This window comes from Phocoena phocoena, chromosome 4, assembly GCF_963924675.1.
Source record: "Phocoena phocoena chromosome 4, mPhoPho1.1, whole genome shotgun sequence".
Lineage (NCBI taxonomy): Eukaryota > Metazoa > Chordata > Mammalia > Artiodactyla > Phocoenidae > Phocoena > Phocoena phocoena.
Window position 1 is genome coordinate 51,744,950 of NC_089222.1, and position 16,363 is coordinate 51,761,312.

General features: G+C 41.3%; 1 protein-coding gene across 1 annotated transcript in view; it reads left to right on the top strand.

Annotated features, from left to right (window-relative positions):
* FNDC3B (fibronectin type III domain containing 3B) overlaps positions 1 to 16,363 on the top strand; it is a 290,599-nt gene that overhangs the window by 253,910 nt on the left and 20,326 nt on the right. The window contains exons 22-23 of the mRNA XM_065876048.1: positions 2,015 to 2,227; positions 13,920 to 14,086. Coding sequence (XP_065732120.1) covers positions 2,015 to 2,227; positions 13,920 to 14,086 — 380 coding nt within the window. The remainder of the gene's footprint in view (positions 1 to 2,014; positions 2,228 to 13,919; positions 14,087 to 16,363) is intronic.

A 16,363-nucleotide genomic window follows, 5' to 3' on the forward strand; every position in this document is an offset into this window, starting at 1 on the left:
TTTGTTCTGATCTTTCATTTAGTCTTTCACTGTTAAGTGTAATGTTAGCTGCAGGTATTTCTACAGATGCCCCTTTTGAGTTGAGAAATTTCCCTTCTATCCCTAGTTTGCTGGGAATTTTTATTATGAACATATGTTGAATTTCATTAGATGCTTTTTCTGTATCAGTGAGTATTATCATGTGGTTTTTCTTCTTTAGGCTGTTAATATGATGGAACTGGCTAAGGGTTGGAGAATGAGACAGTGTAGAAAAGAAATTAAAAAAGAGGAATGGGGGAATTTTCCCCCATTCACTCTGACCATTCAGAGACTCTTTGCTTTCTTTTGAGCCAGGCAGCTCTCTGCCCATGCAAATGTCTGTTCCTGGATTTCAGGCTGCGCCGTTGAGTCTAATCCAGTGAGTAAAGGAGGGGAAAAATGGTAAATTCACTGCTGGTTTGGTGATAGTTGAAATTCTTCCCCAAGTCCTTCAGCTGCTGTTTCCTTCCTGGACTTCTTAAATAGCTGCTGTTTATTTTGTCCAGGTTTAATAGCTGCCTTCAGTGGGAGAGACGTCTCGGTGGAGTGTGCTTACTCCATCTCACCTGGAATTAATCTATTGTTTTTTTTTCTTCTTAACAATTTACAGATGTGTCATTAGATTGACTTGCTGAACTATGTAATTTTAAATTTGAAGAATTAAGGTTAATTTGAGGTCATATGATGGATTAAGGTATTGTAATACCTAAATGATATTTTCTATTTAGATATAAGCAATAATTGCTGTAAGTGAGAAGTACATAAAACTAAATTATAAGAATGTTTTAAACTGATCTGTTTCCTGAGAATTTCTCTTTGACTGTATTTTTTATTATCATGCGTTTTGAAACACTGTTTCAAACTCAAATCAAGTTTAAATGTTGAAACTTTTAGAACTAGTGACACCACACTGCTCATTCAGCCCAATAAGATGCCTATGTACCTAGCAAGGGATCTGGGTGAAAGTTTCTACTAGAGGCCTAGTAATGAGGCATGAAGAGATGGAGGAGAGGCAGACCTGGGGAAGATCTTAAGTGGATGAAGCTGTGGAATGTTGAAGTTATTGAGAGGACTGTCCATATTGTACAGAAGAAGAGAGGAAGAGCAGAGGGTGGGGTGGGAGTTAGTGTGAGACCTTTGGTCTGAGAAGCAGAGGAGAAAGACCTCTCAGTGCCAGGAGGAAACAAGCTTCAATAACATGCAGTCACTGCGGGAAGGAGTGTTGAGGATGAAGGTGGAGCAGTGCCATCAATGTGTTGTGTGATGACCTTGGAGAACTTTTTCAATCAACTAGTAAGGAAGTAGAAGAACAAGAAAAATAGGAATGATAATAGGAAATTTTTTCTATATACATTTTAACTGTTTGATTTTCAGTTCCTAGACCATGAGAGCAGTGTTAGTATATCTTTATTACCCATAACACTGCACATAGTAAACATCCAGTTAAGATAATTGCACATCTGAATGACACTCTGTTACCAGCAGTGCCTGCACACATAGCACTGGTTAAGGACTAGCAGAGGTTGTTGGGTGAGGCTGGAGAAAGGGGAGGAAAATGTGCTGTTGAAGAGCTGTTATCCTAAAACTGACTTTGAGGCAGCTGAAGGGTGGCTAGAACAAAATATGAAAGTCTTTAGTATGTCTTCCCTTTTCTGCCATTCTTTCTTTCTTTCTCTCTCTCTCTTTCTTTCTTTCTTTCTTTCTTTTCATTAAAGAACTAAGGGATATCTTGCTAATGTGGTTTTTTGGGGCTGCTTTTTGGAATGGAGAAGATAATCTGTCTTCTGCGCTGCCCGTTTCTCTATTTGTCTTGAATTATTTTTAACTTGTTTTCCTTTATTCCGTGACACTGCTTATAGGGGCAAGTAAGAAATACACCACACACACACACACACACACACACACAAAAAGAAATACACCACACAATGTTTATTTCAAATGAGGAATCACTGCTTCTTAAACCAACAACCTTTGTGATTTTTTTTCCTTTTTCCAGGATCAGAATTCAGGCCATAAATGAAATTGGAGCTGGACCATTTAGTCAGTTCATTAAAGCAAAAACTCGGCCGTTACCACCGTTGCCTCCTAGGCTCGAATGTGCCGCTGCTGGGCCCCAGAGCCTGAAGCTGAAATGGGGAGACGGTAACGCCAGGATGCACGCGGCTGATGGCACGGTGTACACACTGCAGCTGGAGGACAGAAACAAGAGGTGAGGACCTGAGGCTTCATCCGAAAATTCGATGGCTTTGGGTTGTGGGATGGAATCTTCCTTGTTCATTTGTCCTCTGAAGCACTCTTCGTCCTTATTGAAAGTCTCCCTAGGTATTTGGGTCCTGCGTTTTATACCCAAAGTTGCACCCTCCGTTCTCCATTTGGAATTTTCTAAATTAACATTCTCGTGATCCTGATTTCCCTACATGTGATAATATATGTGTTTTTTTCTTTCATAAAGCCAGAAAATGGAGAGAAATTATCCAGAAAGAAAATGGTCGAATTCAAGTCCATGCTGTTTAATAGTGTTATATTAGTCACGAGTGCAGAGGGAAATAAGACTCAGGAAAAGATGTTAACCTCTTTAAATATTCAGTAACCATCCGGACAAACATGTTTACCAGTCTGAAATAGCTGTGGTGATGTACAGATGGGGATTGTGCTCTGTAACTATGGGCAATGCAATATAATATCAAATTAACTAGAGCAAATAGGAGATTCTTTATAAAACTCCTTGCTCAGGAACACTCTTGGCTACAGAAATCAAATGCAGCCTTTCACATAGTATTTATTTAATCTAACTTTATTTCCTCTGAAAATGGCCGATCAGAAGATGGGCAGCTGAACTCTATTTAGGAATAATTCAGATGCGTAGCAAAAGTTAATGACGGAAAGTTCTGTTACCAAAAGTTCAAATGAGAGAATCAGCTGAAGGAGGTAGGAGATGACCGTAAAACCAAGACAGCCTGATGGAGTAGACATGCTGCCCCTTCCTGTGCATACCTGCCAATGCACAAACCAGTGTATGTGGAAGTATTCCTGTTATTTCCCCTTAACGCATCACAGTATCCTGCTCTTTCATATGGGGACCTGGTTCTAATTAGCACAGAAACCCCTGTCCAACCTCTACCTCTGCTCTGTACTCGAGTACTTGGATTCACGTGAGCTCAGTGGAGTCCTGCTGTGTGGAAGGCACTGTTTGGGGTGGGCCCTCGGGGACACCAAGCTCAAGAATGAAAGCAAGGCCCTGCTTCCCCCTCCAGAAGCATAATATTAACCTACAAGTAGTCATAGAACACTAGTGCCATTGGAGAAAAGCGCTCTGGGAGTTTGAAGGGGGCAGACGTAGGGAATAAAGTGCAGAGACTGGTTGGTTGCAAAGATCAGGAACAGGTTTTTGAAACAGATAACATTTGAACTTGACATTGGAGGACCTGGAAAACACAATAGTTTGACTTAGAAGAAAAAAAATGATCGTCCTTTTGGGAATGAGTCCCAGTGTAAAAAGGACAGAGAAGGTCAGGCTTCTTTGGGGGAGGTTCATTAGAGATTAAATTCGTACTCATTCACAGACAAGACCATTTATCTCACTGTGCTGTGTGCTTTTGGAATGCATTTTTCACGGGCTCATTATTTTACTGGTAGGAGACTCCTTGACCTTACTGGCAAGAACAGGAATTATGGACTAACAGAAATCATGATAAATATGTAAAGCTAGCATTTGGGGAAATTTGTACATGAGTCTCTTTTTTCCTGGGCTTTTGGCTTACATTGTTGGCAAGGAGAACGTTCCTTAGAAAATACCTTCTAGTTGTACTGTTTAGAAGAAGTGAATCCCAGGAACATTTTTGAAGCTGGTGGCAGAATTGGGATCAGAACCAGCACCTCCTGACTTCCCCATGCAGCTGCCTCTACTATTACCTCCAAGAATATGGGAAGAAGGACAGCTCTGCACCAAACCTACTATCCCCAGTGTGCTGCAGTCCTGCCCTCTGCAGGGCAGCTACCTGAAGTGCCTTGTACAGAGAACTGAACAGATGCTTAGAACAAAATCTCCATGAGCAAATAAGAATGCTGGTCCAAATAAGAATGCTGTTGTTAGACATTTAAATATGCCAGACAGAAAATAGTGCAGAGTCTAGTAATCAATACAGGCTCCTTCGTCATAAAAAAAAACAAAAAGAGGGGGGGCTGGCTTGCCAAATAAATGACTTGCCTAAATTTAAATGGCATTTTAAGAAAACTTACCATTAGGAACAGTGTTTTTCTTAATTTTATGGGCTAGAGTCCAAATTTATCTTTTTCTAAATTAGATTTGTCAGTGCTCCCAGAAGTTATTAAAGTAATAGGAATATAGAACATAATAAATTCTCATTCCATTTGTGGAATTATTTTCCTGGGATTTAAAAGGATGAAATTGACCTATTTTGAGTTTGAAGATGACCTTCCTTAGTGTCTTGAAACTGAGCTCGTGTAGTGAATGGCCCCACGAATCCAAGGCTTTAACTCTGGCTCTTGAGTAGTGAAGATCAGCGAGAAACACCTTGAGTTGGATAGATCATAATACTTGTTCTTAGCCAGCTCTTTGTCAGTTCTCGTTCCCTTGAGGTTCTTTAGGACTTGGATCTGGCCTGTCCAGTGTTTTCTTCCAAAGTGACAGCTGTCTTTTTCATTGAACTTGTGGTTGCTAGTTGTGGCTTTGGGGAAAAGTGTACACATCCTTTAGCGTGTGTATTGATTTCATTAAGCACTAACAAGTTCCTATTATGGATGTGGCAAAAATATTATATATCCTGCTGTGGCCAAGGTGAGAATCAGAGTTAGGTCCGATGGTGGTTTTAATGTACTTTCTTAGCTGTCAGCTCTCAAAATATTTCTTTTGCCATGTACGCTTATCTCACCAGTCACTGTGGGCATTTGGAAGGAGGGCTGTGGTGTCTGAGTCTTGTCGCTGTCCTAGCCAGCCAACGCAAGAAATCTGAGTCTTTAAACATGTTTTGCAACAGAAGCACAGTGAAAATGAATAACTCCCTGCTTGGTAATTGTCAGATTAAAGAGTTGAGTTGATTTCAGCTGCTAAACTATTGCTCCTGCGTTTTCCACATCCATGAAATACAAAGGGGTTGAGCTAGAAGCTGAACTCTGAGATCCTTGCCACCTTTTCACCTTAAAGCAGTGAATCTTTGTAGATTATTTGTGAGCTAAATCCTATATAAAAAGATGTATTTTGTAAATGATTAGAGAATGTTATCTCTTTTTTTCTTCATGTTTAATTTCTGCTTTTGACAAATAAGAAAATAAGAAGAAAGATACTGACTTTCCTTAAGAGTGACCACTTAATGGGCAAAACCACTAAGGTTTTGCATCTGTGATCTGCTGGTTTATTATGTTTAATTTATATACCTCATAATCAAAAAAATCTGAAATGACCCAGAGATTTCTAAGTATACCGTTTGGCCAAAAATATATTTTCAGGCTTTCTCAAGGACACTACTATTTATTGAGCACCTACAAAGTGCCAGGCATTGAGAGCTTTATCTACATTATTTAGTTCTTGAATAGATCACAATCTGGTTGGGGATAGGTAGAAGAGACAGCAAATCATGGTGTGGAGGGCTTAAAGACTGACACATGCACAGAGTGTTGAGGGAAGGTAGAAGAATGGCGTGTACTTTAGGCTTAAAATTGAACAGAGAAGGCTTATTAGAAAAGGTAACAAGTTGGGTGAGTCTTAAAAGGGAATCAGTCTTATAACCTCATGCTGGAGAGCTTTAGGATGGAGACCAGTGATAAGGACTCAGGATTGGGTGGAAACCGAGGATACAATCTCCAGAGAACAGAAGCATGCCCTGGGTCTTTCTACATGTAAATGCCTTTCTATTCTGGTACTTTTACACTTGTTTTTTTTTTTTTTTTCCCTTAAGTTTGGGGCTACTTCATGTAAATAAAAGGGATACCAGAAGGGCACCTTGCCCAAATCCTTGCCCCAAGGTAAGTCAACCTAGAATTCATCCCGATCACCTGGAATTGCTGTGTAGAAAGTTTTCCCTCTTGATCGGGACATTTGTTTCCCATGTATTCAAGATTTTGACCCACAAGATTCCCAGTCCAAGGTCACTGGCTACATATTTACGTAGCAGCCTCAAAGTAGGACTAAGTTTATCCGTAGCAGTTATATTATGATTGCTCAATTTTTTTTTAAATTACCGCAGTGTGCTAGGTCTTGTGAAGTATGTAGCCTGTCTATAAGGAGCTTATCTTGCTGAGAAATTAATGTGAAAAAATGAGCAGACAGTACAAGAGTTTTTATTTAATTTCAACAGAAAAACAGAAATTATGTTAGTTTGGCTATAGAGTGATTAAGTCTATTATTCTTAACAGATCTGGCATAGATCCAAATGTCTTTGGTTCCTATGTATGCAAGAAAAATATATACCCAAAAGTAAACATTTTCATAATGCCGTGCTAACCGAATACAGGGATTAGAATAACAAGATCAGCTCATGCATTTTAAGATTATAATGTGTAATGATGATTTTGAAGATGCACTTGTCTGCGTTATTGAAATGAAATGTTATGCTGCCCTAACAATTTGAATTGATGCTGATTCTCGTCCTGACCCTGTGGGTCCCTGTTCCTGATAATTGTACACAGCACTGAGGCAAGAGGAACTTAAGTTCCAGGAATACATTTATGGTTAATCTGTTGTTCAGGTTACCCAGATAGCCAGTGTATTTTAAAGCAAGGCTCCAGCAAAATGGGGATGGGCTCTAATAGAGTGGATAATTGCCAGTTGCTCTCCTTTTAACTCAGCCCTTGTGCCCGTGACACTTTTGAGCCAGCAAAATTGGAGGGACTATGTAATGTGTACAGTATGACTGCCTGTTTGCTATTAGAGAGGGATGGGAAATAATCTGCATAAAGAAACGCTAAAAAATTATACACCGGGCAACTAACAAAAGTGGCCGGGGTATATGAGCACTACAGGAGTGAACTCTCTTAATGTATGCCTGTTATAGAACAAACTCCTGCTTACGTTTCTCAGAGCATACTGCTGAATTAAATGAAATAGATGTAACACGACTAACTCAGGGCCCACAAAAACCCTCGGTATTAGCTTCCTTTGCTTCTCTGGAGCAGTCCCCAATTCGCATGACCACCCTTGTTGGATAAATGGCATTTTTATATTGCTTTCGGTCACCAGAAGGCAGTTATGGTTCTCAACAGGGGTGTTAATTCTCTGTTGTAATCCCAGATCTGTCACTGAGTTTCTAGATGACTAGAGGCATGTCCCTTAACTTCTTTTTGCCTTAGTTTCTCCCTTTACAAAATGAAGCTAATGATACCTGTCTTCAGTCCCTGATTGATGGGGAAAAAAAGCATTTTAATTTTTTTAAAAAGGAGCATAAAGATTCATCCTGCAAAATAGAGAGTATTGCTCGCTTATTCAGTTTCAGGCTAAAATGTTCTAAGGACAGCCCAAGGTGAGGAGTGGTAAATGAAGTATTTGAGATCTTAATTAGACCAGAAGTAGAATTCCGACTACTTTCTTCTATTTAAAAATAGACTACTTTCTTCTATTTAAAAATAAATAAATAAGTAACAGAATGGAATTGGATAGCATTTTCCTCTCCATTTTTCCTAAATGAGGTAAGGCCACTAAAATGAAAGTAGGCTAACAGAAATTTGGAAGACTCTGCGAAGAATATGCCTGAAGATGAGATTCACTGCACGTATTTGAAAGCAAAGTAGAAGAATGGAAAGTTTCAAGGTTCTCAGGTGGTCTTTAGAGAGTCTAGTCATCCTTTCTTTGAATATAAATAAATTTCTTTTTTGATGTATATCAATAAGTGCAGTGCAGACAAAAAGAATCAAAAACAAGAATTTTATTCTATGTACAGATTTTCATCAGTAGCTATAGTGACATTTTATTTCTTAGAAAAGGAGCGTAAAAAGGATCATAACCAAAACATATTGCAGCCTGATTACTCCCAAGCCGTGTGGAGCTGGAGACATGGGGGTTAGGAAATTAACTCCTTTTCTCATTGGTCTTTTGGAAATCGCTCTTGACACATGAGCATTCAGTCTCCAAACTGGGACTCTCAGCAACATCAGAACGAGTTTTGGAAAAGCATCTTCTTTGCCTCAGGTGTCCTCACGTGATGCCATCTGCTGCCATCTGCTTCTGCATAGACATGGCGGGACTCAGTGTTCTTTGTGGAGTGAGGGCACATACTATTCATTCCTGTTTTGAACATCCTCCATTCCCAAACATCACTTCAGTAATGTAGGAAATTCACACACACACAATCCATGGAGCCCAAGGAAATTAAGAAAAAATAAAGGCAATGATATGTCGTTGCTAAGGCATATAGCCACATTGAGCTTACTAAGAGTGTTAATTTGTGATGTTTTGAAATGTGCCATTTGCAGCCGTTTGTGGACCACAGGCCCTTTTAGGTCAGCAGGTTAGATCACTTTGAAGAGTAAATATTAATGGGCTTCTGTTAGCCTGCAGTGGGTGGACAGCAACGAGGAAATAAACATACAAGCCTCAGCATTATCTGTTATTTTCTACTGTGAATTTATTATACTCCATCCAGAGAATTCTTGGACGTTTCTTTTGAAACAAAACTGTTTTACGGAAACGAAATTAATACTTTGTATATCATCATTTTCCCCTAAAATGATTTTAAAAAACATTTAAAGATGTAACATGTCTGAATTTCTTCCTTCAGTGCAAAAAAGTTATCTTTTACAATATTAAAGCCTAAAATACTGAGGTTGAAAGAATTTCTTGAAAATGTCAAAAATCTGTTGTTTTGCCTTCCTAGTGTATATTTAATAACAAATCATAGAATTTACTTGGTCCTTTCATTTGGATCTCAGAAAAATTTCTGCCAGGTGAATAAGACAGTTATTATCCCAAGTGTCCAGAAACAGCCTGGAGAGTTATCGACTTGTTCATCATGAAGGTAACAGACTCTGCATTGTGGTCAAGGTCTTTGTACCTCTTTGTACCCACCATGGAGTACTCTGACAGGCAAGCCGAATAAGCATATTCATTTTGTATTCATAGATATGTAAAATATTTTTTTAAACCACTGCCAAATTACCAAATTAAAAGCCCACGTGTTTTTGTTACCTTCAAAGTGTTTAGTTTCAAGAAGACATTATAGTCAAAACTGGAGCCAGTTGGGGGCAGAGCCATAAAGAATTCATTTAGACTGTAAACTTTCAGTGACCCAACGAACTTTCCGCCTTGTTTATGCTTCCCCTTCCAAGTAAACATTTGTTTTAGTACATGAGAGCATTTCTCTCCGTTTTTCCTCTCCCTAAGTAAAAATGCCCAAATTTCCATAAGTGGCCAGCATTTCTATAGGACCTGCTCCTCCATCTTCACCTGTTTTTCCACAGCGGTTCTCCGCCTGGGTTTTCCAGGACAGGGTAGATGGTATTCACATGCACAGCTTTCCCTCCAGCTCCGGAAAGTCTAAGGGAATGTAAGTGAGAGGGATGCCGTCCGGGGACATCCTCAGGTTTCTCCAGTGCTGAGAAACTAGGTAGATCATTCATGAACCTTGGTGCTTTGTTATTAAAAACAGTAACCACTAATACTTATCTAGCACTCACAAGTGCTAGGCATTTTGTAATGGGTTCTCTCTGCATTATCCCATTTAATTCTCACAACTCTCTGAGGGGGTCAGCACTGTTATCGTGCCCATGTTACACAGGAGGAAACAGCTTACTTGGCTATAGAGGTGAAGACCACCAGGCTGTTGAAGCTGAACTCAGACTCAAGTCTGCTGTCTGCAATGATTGTTACTACCCGCTGGACCTTCAGCCCCTGCACCAGTGGGGCAGCACCACAGCGGAGCCCCAAGGTGTTTCCACACATGTCCTCTTACTTGACCTTCACAAGAGCCCTAGGTCATGGGGCTGATGCCTCCAGATGTATGTGGCTATGGGCAGCAGGGGTTGAGGATGGAGTACAAGACCTCTCAGAGGCGCTGCCAGTGTGGGCCCAGGGTTCCAGGGAGACCTATAAGGGGCTGTGATACCACAGAGGATCCCTGTGGCTACACATGCCTCAGCCTGAACTGATACTAAAATTACTCAGTGGCTTTATTGAGCATGAAGTACATTCTAGGAACCATACCTATATATTGATATAATTTCATTATGTTTCTATAGCATAGGAGCATTCATGTAATAAAAATAACAGTGAGCATTTTATGTGCGCTCCTTGGTCACCAGGTTAGATTAACTTATTTGCGGGAGAGCTATATGTCTAGCACAGGCCATAACAGATGTGGCAGGACAAGTTCAGATGGACCTCTTCCTGCTGCAGCATGAACTGGTTGTGGCCCCAGCAACCTGGAGAAAGGCCTGCGTGGTGGGAGTTGAGAGCCACAGTGATCCTCAGGGCACCTTAGCCTGATCAGGATGGTTGGTGGCGCTCATGGTGCAGGGTCTGGAGCCATTGGGTACCCTGTATTGAACTCTTACTACGTGTCGGGCTCAGTGCTAAGCTTTTTCCCCACATTTCTGCATTTGGCTCATCAAAACGATCTATGAGGTGGGTACTGTCCCTGTTTTGCAGATGGGGAAATGATTAGCAGGTGCGAGCGATTTGGCAGCCTTATGGGCAGAGCTGAGATTCATGGCCAGTCTTCCTGGGTCCAAGTCCCCGTGCCCCACCCCTTGACACCAACAGTGTGGAGGAGGCAGGGGGAGAAGTGAAGGGTGGCCCCGTGTTTACCAGGCAGCATAGACCAAGGGGTGGCCCAGGGGAGCGCAGACTCCCCACATAGTGCGTCCTTTGTCACCTGGGCCACCCCCGTGGGATTGAGCTGTCAAGGGAATGACGTATGGGGGAGGAATAGCCGTCGGGACGGCTGGATGGCCACTGTTCTCCTTCTCTTCATGGCAAAGCCTTGCTCCAAGCTCTGAGTCCTTGGTTGTTTTAAAATGTGGAGTCTTCAATCATTGTGTCTTGGGACGTGTAGCATGTTTAATTCTGTCACCAAAGGCGTCTGGCTTACTTACTAATGAATTTTAAAATTAAGTTGGCCTTTTTAAAACAAATATTTGAAGAATATTTTTATTCCCTCCCCGAGTGGTTCTAACCACAGGGTGTTAACCTATGGAGCCTCCCAGAGAGGCCATCATGCAACTGGCTGTAAATCACTGGCTCTGAAGAAAGAAGGTTCTTTCTTCTCCTGCCTCTTGGAGTGATGGAAAATAATTACAGAATTGGGGTGAAAGAGGGATTATATTTTTTGTGTTGGCTTGTGTGCTTTTATTTTGTTTTGGTTGGTCTTTATTGTTTGAAAGAGAAGTTACTGTCAGCATGTACAGAAAGAAGCTTAGGATCAACAGATACTTATTTGAGGCCTAGTCTGCGTACGAACTGGGGCTTTTACATGAGTTTTCACATTGAATCCCAGCAGTCTTGCGAGGGAGGTGCTCTTGCCTGCACTTCACTGACAGGTCCGGTGGGAGAGGGTGAACAGCCAGTGTGTGCAGGGCAGCTCTCACCACACGGCTGACCCTCCACCTGGGAGGAAAGAAAATAACCTCGGTGTTAGCTGTCTTCTCAGCATTATGAAATGATTATAACTAACACATATTGGGTGATTATTACATGTCAAGACTATTCTAAGCACTTGTCTTGTATTAACCCATTGAAACCTGGGGTGGGCTCTGTCACTAGCTTTATTGCACTGTCCCTGGAGGCAAACAAATGCACTGATGGCAACATTGTAAAGTTTTTCATTGTAAAGTTTTTCAATCACCTGTTCCACAGTGCTTTTTCTAAATAGGAATGCAATTTTAAACGATTAATAAAATGCTGTGGTACAAGAGGAAAACAAGAAAAAGGAACAAAATAGCTATTCCAAAAACAGCAGGTTTTGATGAACCTGAAAATTGAAATATTTGAAAATATGCTATTTGCTCAGTTTAGATTATACTGCAGAATTAGAGTACTGAATCTGCTTCAGTAAATTTCTTTGTGAATGTGAGTGCTGCTGCCTACATAGATATACTGAACTTATTTCAGAAGGAAATACTCTTCTCAGAGCAGGGCATGGGCAAGGAAGCAGTACTATTGCTAGTAGTCCTCTCCAAACTCCTCTAAAAACCCGGTTTTACTGCAAGTTTGTAATGAAGATGTAACACTTTTACTTCTTATACCATGACTTCCATTTTGTGGTATAAGTAGGGGCAATTACTCTGGTTAGAGATTCTAGCCTGGGTGAGGCTGAGTTAATAAATAGCCTCTAGCACTAGCAAGGGGTATCTTCATTAAGGCGGTAATGTGTCAGGAGTGCTAAGTAGGTTACCATGGTATTTGGGTTTCAGCCTGGACTCTTGTCTTTTCCTGAAATTAAAAATGTTCATTCTTCAGTAAAAGGTGCTTCCTTACACAGCAAAGCGGAGGAACATTAAATGGGTGAAATGACTGGGGCTCAGGAACTCAACTGCAAAGGCTGATTAATGCATGGATACTTTAAGATAAGTATCGACTGACAGGTTTTGTAAAAAAGCTGTTTAATCTCTGTATCCGTCCATCCATCTGGAGGGAATGTTCGCTAGCATGTGGAAAAGCTGCTGCTCTCCTTCAGAAAACCCTGCCCACACACAGGACCAGCTAACCCACAGGATTAGGTCTAATTCATCTCTGAATACACAGAGTCTAGCACACAGCAGATGTTCAAAAAATGTTTGCTAAATGAGTGCATAAATTCTGCTTACCCTTAGGCCAAATCAGCCTAAGAGACATTTTGAATTGTGTGTGGTTCTACATTTTGAATTGTGTGTGGTTCTGACTTCGAGCAGCATTTGAAGACAGCGGATTGTCCTCAGATGCTGGGACGAAGCCCTGGAAACTGGGAGAAACAGTTGGCCTGTGTAGGGACAAGGCAGTGTGGTTGGATTAACTCATATAGAACTTCTCAAAGTGTCCCCGGGCCAGCAGATTCAGATTCTGAATCTACTAAAGATCCTGGATAACGTATGGGAAGTTACATTATTTCCAAAATTTTACAGTTAACTATAAAAGGACAAACGGTAACATTATATTGCAGTTCTAAGTAATCCCGTTTCACTGTGAAAATATTAATTTTCCAAGACCTGAGGGGAAACACTTAAAATGTAAGGCCTGTTTTTTTTATCCTCATGCCTCTTATGCCTGTGTCTCATGGAAATATTATTTAGCAGAGAAGTACAAAATAGTCCTGATGGGAGGGAGAAGGATCCAGAAGCTGCCAGTCTAAACTGTCCAGCCTACCTGTGCTGTTTTTCTGTTACTGTGATTAAGCTGATGGATGATTCTGAGCAAAATATATTTTCTTTTTACATTTTTTCTCAAATATCTATAATCGTAAATGTCATCTCACTAGTTTGAGAAAGGGGCTTTGAAAGCTCTTGGAAAGATAAAGGTTAAAATTTAAGGAATTTTCTAGCCAAACCTCAGTTATTTAGAAAATTCTGGTAGAGGACACTATTTCTCCGGTGCCCAATTAACATTAACTTCATTGCCTAGTACATAGTAGTAGAAGGTAAGGTAACATATCAGATTATATAGATATTGCCGTTATGAAAAATTTGAAATTTCTGTTCTTTATCAGTAAACAAAAGCATGAACAACTGATGTCTCTAAAATCTATAACATAATTAAACGAATCTCATTCTAAGCTTTATATGTTCTTAAATTTGTGTTTTTCTTTTATGTAAGCATATATTAGACATTAAACTTAACCAGTAACATAGCAACTGGTTGATGATTAATTCAGATGGTATGAAAAGCATTTACCAAGTTGGTCTAATCTGTTCCACATTTGTATCATAATTTCTTGTCACTAATAAAAGTTCAGGTGGCTAATGGATTCTGCTCCTTTTTCTAGGTTTATTTCAATCTACAGAGGACCCAGCCACACCTATAAGGTCCAGAGGCTGACTGAATTCACATGCTACTCCTTCAGAATCCAGGCAGCCAGCGAGGCTGGGGAAGGGCCTTTCTCGGAAACCTACACCTTCAGCACAACCAAGAGTGTCCCCCCCAACATCAAAGGTTTGTGGACCGTGTATTCAGTCATGCTCTTCTGTGAGAGTGAGGAAATGTTGGGATTTAAGAGGAGGAGGCTCGATTCTGACCTTGAATATGCTCTCCTAATATTTCTCATATCAGCAAGATAGAATCGAAAGAATGTTCTAAAAGAGATGGTTGAGAAATGGGTTCTCTAGGGGAAATGAGAGGCCTAAAGGGAGAGGGCTTACCGGTAATGACTTTTCTCAAGTATGTGTAAATTATTATCACAGATAATTTAATGGTGAGACAGTCTCTCCCCCACGGGGGATAGATGGACAAAGAAAAGAAGCCGACCTGAATGGCAGATGTTGGGTTAGGAATGCGGGTGAATTCCTGGTGATGGAGCACTTATGGCAGGTCACCATGAGAGGTTTGAGTGTCTCTCTTCAGCGCTTCGCATGCATCTTCGGATGACCGTGGTGCGTCAGTAGATTAGAGGCCGGTGTAGGCAACATCCACAGCCTTTCCTCCAGCCTGCAGCCCCCACTGGAAGGCTGTAGCAGTGGCCTGTTCTCACCTCCTGGAGTATTTGTCTTGAGGTTTGTGAATGACTGGTTTACCCTCTGCCCCCTTCATGGGATCAGGGAGTGAGCGAAAGCCACGCGCCCAAGGCTCTCCCTCCCCCGGGTCTGCTGAGCCCTCATCTCCCATTTTCAGCCACTGCACAGCCGACTGGCCAAGCCGGGCAGACAGCAACAGGGCAGAGCTGGCTCAGCCCTTCCCACCTAGCGTTGGGCCCAGTCCCAGCCCCTCATGGACTCCTGAGCCTGCGCCCTCACCTCCCCGGTAGTGTGATTCTTGTGAGGGTCCCTGCTGCCTGTCTTTGCTTTATCCAGCTGCTGCCCGAAATGACTCTGAGGCTGACAGACAAGCAGCCCACCTGAACCAGGTTTTACATGGGGTAAAGTGAGGGTTGGCTGTATTATTTGGGTGGCTAGGCAGTAAGCACAATTTGTTAAGAAGGTTCTGTCTGTGTCTGGCCCCAGGAGAAAAGCCATTTGACTTACTGCTTCTGCACAGAGGCGCTGTATCAGCTACACCAGGGCACGGAGTGCGTTACAGGAGGGTGCGGGGCCTCCAGGGCCTGGGTCAGGGTCTGACCACAGTCTGGTTGCATTCTGTGAAGGTTTCCCATAGTTCCTTTCAGGGCACTTTATGGTAAATACCTTCCCCCTGCTCCCCTGCCCCTCAGTGGTCCAGAAGCCCTTTGGCTTCTTCATGTGACGAAGATAACTGGTATAAATGGATGTATACTTGCTGGGTCACTTGGGCAGTAAATGCCCTGGCCCTTTGGTGTAGCTTCGCCTTTCAGCTCTAACAGAGGAGATTCCTGAGCACGCTGTGGCTGATAGGTTTGTTGTTGTAACAGGAAGGCTTGCCACACTTACCAATTAGCTAAATAACTTCAGGGGTCTTCCCAGCACTACCTTAGCCTCTGAAGGTGATTATTGGGGGCGATTCATTCTGTGGAAAATACAACACCAAATTGATAGCCCTTGCAGGTCGTGGTACACCTTCTTCAGGAGGACAGTGTCCTCACACTGCCACACGATCAGGTGTTCCTCCTCTCATTCTTAGATTTAGGAAATTGTCTTAGCTGGAGGACTGTTTAAGTCTGATGAGATTATTTCGTTTTCCATAAATTGTAGTTTTGGCCAACTAATATAGACTTTTTTTTTAAGACAACTGTTATTTTTCTGAAACAGCATTATACAGAATTGAAAGTAGAAACAACTGCCTCTGAAGAATTCATGTAATTAGAAATTTAAAAATTAGAAATTAAAAATAAGGGCATTCAGCAAGAGCAGTTACACATGCTAGTTACAAAATGGAAAAATATCAGATATTGAATTAAGCTGTAGAGATACAGTATAAGCTGTAAGAAAATATTTTAAAATTCTACAACATGTAAGTGCTTTGCTGCAAACTAACGTAAGTTCACTTTAATCTGGAACAATGAGTCCAGTAGGTAAAAAATAAACTAAAAAATATAAACGTAAGGTAACTTTTAAAGTCTTACCTCAAATGCCACCTGCTCCTCAGACCTTTCTTAGACTCTCACACGGATGTGACTTCCTTCCCCTGGGACTCCCCAACATTTTGTTTGTACCTCTCATTTTAATGTGCCTTACACTTAGGTTTGTTTGTACTTGTTTCATACCTTCCTCTCCCCTTCCCTCAACTAGATCTTCATTTCCTCGAAAGCACTATTTATGGTACCTATTTTTGCATCCCCCAAAGAACCTAACACAGGGCTTA